The sequence below is a fragment of the Tiliqua scincoides genome, chromosome 6 (genome assembly GCF_035046505.1).
Source record: "Tiliqua scincoides isolate rTilSci1 chromosome 6, rTilSci1.hap2, whole genome shotgun sequence".
Taxonomy (NCBI): Eukaryota; Metazoa; Chordata; class Lepidosauria; order Squamata; family Scincidae; genus Tiliqua; species Tiliqua scincoides.
In genome coordinates, this window is record NC_089826.1 from 12799284 (window position 1) to 12807941 (window position 8658).

General features: G+C 47.8%; 1 protein-coding gene across 1 annotated transcript; it reads left to right on the forward strand.

Moving 5' to 3' along the window:
* Positions 1–1353: 1353 nt before the first annotated feature.
* On the forward strand, positions 1354–2341 carry LOC136655699 (dentin sialophosphoprotein-like). The gene is given in 2 exon segments (XM_066632300.1): positions 1354–2285; positions 2287–2341. Coding segments are annotated over 2 exon segments (987 nt in total).
* Positions 2342–8658: the final 6317 nt, after the last annotated feature.

Sequence of the window (8658 nt, forward strand, 5' to 3'; positions counted from 1 at the left end):
GCTGGTAGGAGCATAAACCAGACTAGTGACAGAAAATGCGACTGATGATGCTTGAAAGTTCTGCATGCATGACCTTCATGCATTTGGGTACACAAGTCATTAAAACACCTGGAGACAAAGGCCTGGTGTAGATTTCATGTCCAAACCATGATGTATCTTCAGGAACACATACTTTCTTGCATACTCAAATTCCCTTCTTCTTTCCTGGTGGTTACTATACTTTGCCATTTCATTAAAAAATGGACAAAATGTGATATTGGAAACCATAGTTTGTTTCCAAACCTGAACCGGAATCTCATTCGAAACCAGGGTTTCCAATTCTCAGTCCATCTGTGGTTTGTGGTAGCCAGAGCTGACCTAGCCATCATTTGCATGAAGCAAATGATGCAACTGTCATCAGGGCAGGTGGCGGAAAGACTGATAGATTTGGGTTGCCCTTTACCCCGAGTTTACAGCGGCTGCCACTCTCCAAGCAGTTGTGGGATACAAGCCACTAAAAGCAAAAGAAAAGCAGATCATTTTCATTCTACCATGTTCTGTTACATTCAGTGCATTTCCTGGTATTATTTAAAGGGGCCACACCAATGAAGGAGGTAGAGGTAGCAGACCCAGGGTGGCATTGTGTGGTGAGTCTGGTTGCGACAGTCCTGGTTGTAGCCCTAGTTTGCATGATCTGGAAGAATGTCACTATGAACCAGGGAGGCGGAGGAAATTGGAACATGTGACTTGGTTTAGGAGGGAGCTCTTGGGGCTCCGACAGGGTCCTGATGGCCAACCCATGGTTAGCTGGTGATTTCTGAACCTAACCAATGATAATAAGCTGATCCAAATAGAACCTATGGACTCATATATAATATGTTTGGGGATAGAATATGTACTGACTAGAGCTCATCATATGCTTTATTGAGATGAGAGAAAATGAGAACATTAATGGAGGCTATGAAATTTAAACTCATTTTTTGTGCTACAATCAGTTGCTTTGAGCAAGTAACCTTTTAAGTTTATTAAACCATATTGTTTGATGTCACTCTTTTATGGCAGATCCAAAGGAGTGAAATTCCGTTCCAAAGAGGCTATGGGGGCAATATTAATTCCATTTATGCTGGTAAAGGAGACTTAAAGAACAGCTCTGCTAACGAGGATAGGAACCAGCAGAATGGAAATGAGGACCCCCAGGAAGGAGAAAGATTTCTTAATTTCACCAAGGGATATGTTATTGCTGATGAAGTGCCTGCAATCGATGCTCTCAATCTCCGAGAAACCTATCAACATGAAACTGGGAGCCCGCCTCTCCATCCTGGTGCCAGTCTCAGGCAAGGCAAAGGCAACAGTCAGCAGAGTACACAGGAAAGCATGGGTACGTATGCGACATTCCCAATAGGGAAGGCTGTTAATGACCATCGTGCAGACCTTATCCTAAAAAGCAGGAACGTGGAACAAAATGACATTGAGCCTTTGAGAGACAAAAATGCTGTTCACGGTCCAGTTTCAGCAGCAGAAGGTTCTACTGCTCAGGAAGAAGAGGTCTTTTCTGACAGGCAGCACATCGGGGGATTCCAGGCCACCAGTGGCTTGATGGCAAAGAAAAATGTTGATGCGTTGCACAGTGAACACTATCACAGTTTGGGTAACTATCATTTTAGTGATGAAGGCATGCAAGGAGATGACCCAGGTTATGCTGATGGCTTTGATTCTAGCCAGCAGGAAGAGGACCAGGGCTACTCCAGTCAGCAGCTGGGGGAACCAGATAGTTCAAGTAGTTCAAATGAAGGATCAAAACATTCCAGTACCTCAATGGACTCTAGAAGCCCAAATGACTCCAGTGGCTCCAGTGATACTAACAGTCCCAGTGACTCCGACAGCTCCAAAGAGTCCAGCAACTCCAGTGACGCCAATGATTCCAGCAGCTCCAGTGATTCCAGTACCTCCAATGATTCCAGTGATTCCAGCAGCTCCAGTTACTCAAATGATTCCAGTGGTTCCAGTGATTCCAGCGGCTCCAATGATTTCAGTAGCTCCAGTGATTCCAGTGATTCCAGCAGCTCCAGTGACTCCAATGATTCCAGCAGCTCCAGGGATTCCAATACCTCCAATGATTCCAGTGATTCCAGTACCTCCAATGATTCCAGTGATTTCAGTAGCTCCAGTGACTCCAATGAATCCAGCAGCTCCAATGATTCCAGTGACTCCAGTGACTCTAATTATTCTAACAGGTCTGATTCTAGCAGTTTGAGTGCCTCCAGTGATCCAAATAGTTCTTCTGAGTCCAGAAATTCCAGTGATTCTATCTAACAGTCCCAGTGATTCCAACAGCTCCAGCACTTTGGGCACCTCCACTTAATCTAATGCTAGCAGAAGCTGTGGTGATTCCAGCGACGCCAGCAGGTTCAAAGAAATCAGTGAGAAGCACCTCAGATGGTCTTGATGATCCCGCAAGGAAAGGGCTTGCAGCCTGTGAACAGAATATGACATGGTAGAACTGTGCAAAAAAACTCTGCTAGAGAGGAGGATAGCAAGACCAGTTACTGCATTTCTGAGGCAACGTTTTGTAGAACTCGAAACTACATTTCGTTATTTACTTTGCTGGCTGAACTAGGCAATGTGATGATTCTGTTTAAGTACGACTGTCTTCCATTCTGAAGCCTCCATTGACTTGGCCATTGCAAATGGGCTGGCAAATCCTTGCAAAGGAAGTTCAAAATTCTTCAAACACCACATTTCCCAGGATTCTCTAGAGAAACCAGTGGATTCCCAGCTTTTGTTGGGAACACCAGGACATCACAGCTGCCTTCAATTTTTAGTGCAGAAGCACTGCTTATAATATATCTACACTATTGGCTTGTGCTATTTTAATAATCATTCTCCCTTCCCAGAGGTTTGCTGGGATTGTAGTTCTGAGGGGAGGAGGTCAAAAATTTCTAATTTCCCAAGATTCTTTGGGGAAAGTCATGGAAGTTAAAATGGCATAAAGTCAGCACAGGGCGCAATCCTATCCTGCGCTGGAACAGGCAAGTCAGGAGGCTTGCGCTATATCCAGCGCATGTTTGTGGCCACAAGTGGCTCAGCCAGAGGCAAGGGGAAACATTGAGGTGGCACAAGTCCAAGGAGAGCGGAACTGCCAGATCCCAGCCCCGCCTCCTGCTCCCCACCCACCCACTCATGGGGCTGCCCACCTCCTGCCCTCCCCCCACCCAGGAAAGCCTCCCACCTACCTTTCGTCCTTGCACATCCAAGCTGACGAAAGGCACTGGGAGGAAGCCGGCATGGAGGCCACATGACGCTCCGCAGCCTGGCTTCCTCCTGAGGAAGCCTTATGGCATGTTTGTGACCCCCCTGGGCCACCAGCACGAGGGATTTGTGCCGGCCCAAGTCAAGGGCAGGATTGCGCCCACAGGCATGTAATGTAGTTCTGCCCATGATGTAACTTGCCTCATAAATAGTATTTGCTAAGGAGTACTACGTAATGGAAGTTGTTCATATGAAACACCTAAGTAACATACTGAAGGATTTATGGTGATGATGCCAAACTCCCCCAACCACTATAATAAATTCTTTCCAGAGTAGTAAACTGTCCTTTTGTAGTACTAGCTGTGGCAAAGTTGCCTGCTTTAATATGAAAATTAGCACAATCAGACCGCTTTTGCCATGCAGCCAACTGTATCCTGCAATAACTCAGCCCTCATGCCAGCATTCAGTGAAGATATCTGAATTTGGTGTAAGAGAGCAAGATAAGAAGTACCGAAATGCTGCTTAGACCTCATGGAGAATATCTCCCTGGGCATCAGTACCATCCTTGGTGCCAGGTTGGTTGGTTGGTTGGCAACCTTCAGTCTCGAAAGACTATGGTATAAGCCTACAGCACCTGGTATTCCTAGGCGGTCTCCCATCCAAGTACTAACCAGGCCTGACCCTGCTTAGCTTCCAAGATCAGACAAGATCAGGCATGTGCAGGGTAACAGTTGCAATGGGTTTGTGTTTCCAAAGTGATGCCTTGTTACACCCCTTGGAAATACAGTGTTGTCCTCAAAATGCTACAGACAGAGGGAAAGGGATTGGCTCTCCATGTTGAAGAAGGTCTACAAATCCCTCACTCTTGTATTCGCCGGGTTTTTTGGGCATTTGTTTTCTTTACTTATTTTGGGATCTGTGGCTTCCTTTTAGAACTAGGGCGTGGAAACCTGACAACACAACAAAGCTAGTGTGCTGAAACTGTCAAAAAAGACAACCTCAGGCTGTGCTGTAAATATCCTGGCAGAACATGGGCAAAAATCACTTTCAACATGCTTAGGGAAAGTAATAATAAAACATTAGATGTCCAGATTGCAAACTCTGCCACAAACAAAGGTCTTTTGTAGATGTGTTTTTTTTTTCTCTCTCTCTCTCTTAGAAATTGCAGCAATTAGATCAAATAGTGTCCTTTCAATATTTGGCCACGTTCATGAATTCCAGGCACCAACCAGCCCAGCTGTGGCCCTTGCAATCATTTTCAACCACGCTTTTAATCACAGAGCAGCGAAGATCCTGAATAGATGAGATGCCAATAAACGCAGCTTCAGCCTGAGAGGCAACAGAGCGCAGGACTATGCCTTGCCAAGAATACTGGGCTGGGGTACGTCCCCCACAGGTGTGGAGGACTGTACACTTTAATTAAGGAGGGAAAGTCATAATGGTTCTATGAGTCTTCTATGTTCAGGGGGCGTGTGGCATTCAATTCCAGATGCTAGGGTACAACATCAGAAGAATCACTTATGGAAGCAGCTGATTGGCCACTGTAGGAAGAGGAATGCTGGATTTGATGGACCTCTGTCTGATCAAGCAGGATGTTTTTCATATGGGGCTGCCATGTTCAACAATGGTTAGGCATTTTTATTTTCCCCAATCAAATTTCCCCTGATCAAATTTCCCCCTGATCATTACACTCTCTTTTCTCCCCTGCAAAACTGACAGACTTACAGCGCAATCCTATCTTGCGCTGGAACAGGCAGGCCAAGAGACCTGCGTCGTATCCAACACAAGATAAGGGCCAGAATCAGCTCAGCTGGACGTAAGGGGAAACTCTTCCCTTTACCCCCAGGTAAGCCACTGCAGCCCCAATCGGGCTCTTTGGACTTGTGCCACCTGCAAAGGTGGCATAAGTCCCAGGAGAATGGAGCTGCTTGAAGCTGCTCTGTTCTGCTCAGGAACGAGGACTAGGCCAGGTCCCACCCCTGCCTCCCATTCCCTGCCGGCCTGCCCCTGGGACCACCCTCCACCTGCCCTCCCCACACTCCAGAAGACAAGGCTCCATCCCCTAGTCGACCAGGATTCAGCCTCCACAGGCTGGTGCGTGTCCCTGCGCCGGCTCAGCCAATTCTAGAGGAGGCACAAACGTGCTTTATGGCATGTTTGCGATCCTCCTGGGCCAGCGGAAGGGACTTGCGCTGGCCCAAGGACGACTCTGGATTGTGCCCTTAGTTTTGCAGAGTAAGTGGTGACAAACTTTTGCTTCCACAGTAAGCTTGGTATGGAACATGAGAATGAAACTCCCACATTTGCTCTTCCCTCCCTCCCTTATTTTCTTGTTAAAATGCTTACCTTCAGAAAAACAAATTGGGGGTGGGTGGGTGGGGGAAAGCAATGGAAAAATGTAGTTTAAATATACAAAGCGATCCTACATATGATTTTGTATAACTCGGAAGCCATCCCTTTAACTTTGCAGTGCTTGCAAAAATTGTCATGGTGATGCAGTAAAGTTTTCCTAGACCTGGATATTGTGCCTTGGTTTATGAATCATCAGCAAATGCAGCTTTGATGTAACAGCAGTTCAAAGACAAGGGACTGTGACTACCACACTTGAGGGTGTGAGCAGCCCAATCCTATGAGCCAATGCTGTGAAGCTCAGATCCATGCAGGATCCAGCATGGAAAAAGGGACAATTGCCAAGCACACATGCAGTGTGTGCCATTTGCACCAAATGCACTTTCCTGCCACAACACAGCTGATCCATGCAGATAGGTTTTATGCATCAGCACTCCCAGTTCTTATGAATAGCCAAGAACCAGGGATGTGCTGCAGTCACTTTCTTGAGTTTCAAGTCAGGCCCAAGTCTCCGCCCCCTTGACCTGAGTTGCAAATGAGTCATAACAGGGGACGTCGTGACTTGTCAAGAGGCATTTTTAGAATCAGTTTGAATGAAATCTGAGTTTTTTCAAAAAGCGAATCAAGCTGCAGAAGACCCCCCCTCCCAAAAAAAAAAACAGAGTTGCAAATACACACAAAGCACACTCTTGACTCAAGTCGATTCGAGTCTTTTCATTTTTAGGGTAAAACCCATGAGTCCCAAGTCAGAGTGACTCAGGAGTTATACATGTGTGACTCGACAGGCGTGACATGAGTTTGCACATTTTTGACACCTGTGACCTCAGTCCGTATGAGTCACAAAAAGCACATGTTTTTGCGACTCAAGTCAGAGTCATCCATGTTGCGGCCCAACCCTGCCAAGATCTATCAAGTAGCATCTTAAAGATAGTCCTTCATCCTCGAGCAGTGTTTCTGCAACTTGTTGAACTTGGACTCCCTTCTAAATTTACTCTTCTTTCTAAATTCACTCAAATTAATTTGGCAGAGATTCCTGTACTCAGTTGTATGTGTAGCACCTGCTTCTGTCTTCAAAGATTAACGAACTGGAGTACAATTCCCAATATTCTCATACGAATCAGTTATAGAACAGGAACTTTCTGGCACTCCCTAAAACCAGGCATGGGAAAATATTGTAAGAGGCCCAGCATTATCCGATGGTACACTCAGGCAGCTGCCAGAGCCCTACTACCCAGCAGGGCGCACTGCTGAGAATTCCTCATGCCTGCCCTTAGTCCCCTCCCCCTCCCGCCGGGAAGGATTGGCTGCCATTTTTCTTTTCTGAATGTAGTATCATTCCATTGCATTGTGTGTGGGATGGGGGGGGGGCGTGAATGTGGCTGGAAAAATCAAACCTTAACTGGGCCACTAATGTAGCAGGAGCCCACCTGAGAGGGGACTTGGCCAATAGCCTTCTCAAACCTAGAACCAGCCTTGATGAGAACAACACCAGCAGTTTCTGAGCACCCTTCTTTCAAAATCAGGTTGAGATGATTGGCTGATGAAGGACGGCTGACACTGGGCTCAAGGTTGGCAACCTTCAGTCTCGCAAGACTATGGTATAAGCCAGGGGTGCTCACACTTTTTTGGCTCGAGAGCTACTTTGAAACCCAGCAAGGCCCTGAGATCTACCAGAGTTTTTTTTACAATGTTCGCGCCATCATAACATATAACATTTATGTGTACAATGTATGTTGGTGTACCTTGAGCCCCACTGAGTATAACAGGACTTACTCCTGAGTAGACATGCCTAGGATTAGGCTGTGAGGCTGCAATCCTAGCCACACTTACCTGGGAGTAAGCCCCATTGAGTACAATGGGCCTTACTCCCGGTGTTTCCTCCCAGAGGCACCTGAAGGGGGGGGGTCGGCACTCCGCGATCTACTCATTTTGCCTTGCGATCTACCGGTAGGTCGCGATCCACCTATTGAGCACCCCTGGTATAAGCCTACAGCGCCTGGTATTCCCAGGCAGTCTCCCATCCAAGTACTAACCAGGCCTGACCCTGCTTAGCTTCCAAGATCAGATGAGATCAAGCATGTTCAGGGTAACACTTGCTACACTGGGCTCAATCCTATGCAATTTTCCAGTGCCAGTGCAGCCGTGCTAATGGGGTGTGCGCTGCATCCTTTGGTGGGAAGGCAGTCACAGATGCCTCTTCAAAGTAAGGAAACATTTGTTCTGTCACCTCAGGGCTTTATTGCGAGCTGCACCGGGGCTGGAAAGTTGGATAGGAATGGGCCCACCATCACAATCCAGTGTGGGTCATTAAGGATAGTCAGGGGCGTTCAATTCACAGAGGACTAGCTAGAAAGGGAGAAAAGCACAACCTGCTTCAGGATCCTATCCCTGGAACATTATGTACCCCCCGCCACGCAACTCAAAAGGGGATCCAAAGTGTGAGAATTAGGGTGCAATCCAAACCTGAGCTGGAGCAGGCAAGCCAGGAGGCTTGCGCTGCATCCAATGCAGGTTCATTGGCTGCAGCGGCTCAGCCAGAGGCAAGGGGAAGCTCTTCTCCTTACCTCTGGGTAAGGGCTGCTCACCCCAATGGCTCTCCTCGGACCTGCGCCATCTCTGGAGGTGGCGCGAGTCTGAGGAAAGCGGAGCGGCTTGAAGCCGCTCTGTTCTCCCCAGGGAAGGTGGTTGGGATCCAGCATAACCGCCGGGTCCCAGCCCCACCCCCAGCTCCCCGCATAGGCGCCCCTGGGGCTGCCCATCATCCACCCTCCCCCCACCCAGAAATGCCTCCCTCCCACCTCCTCCATGCCCCACCCACACCTACCTTCGCTGCTTGTGTCGGCGCGGAAGCTTCCTCCCACGGAGGCGCAAACGTGCTTTACGGCACGTTTGTGACCCTCCCAGGGCACCTATGCCAGCCTAAGTGCAGGTTAGGATTGCACCCTTAGTGACCTAAAGCCACGAACAATGAATCCATGATTCAGACATTGTTCCTAAAAACCTATCCTTTTATCTCCTTTCCGCCAACCCCTTTCCAGCATACTGGCATCGCAGATTCAGGACATGTATCCACAAAGTGGA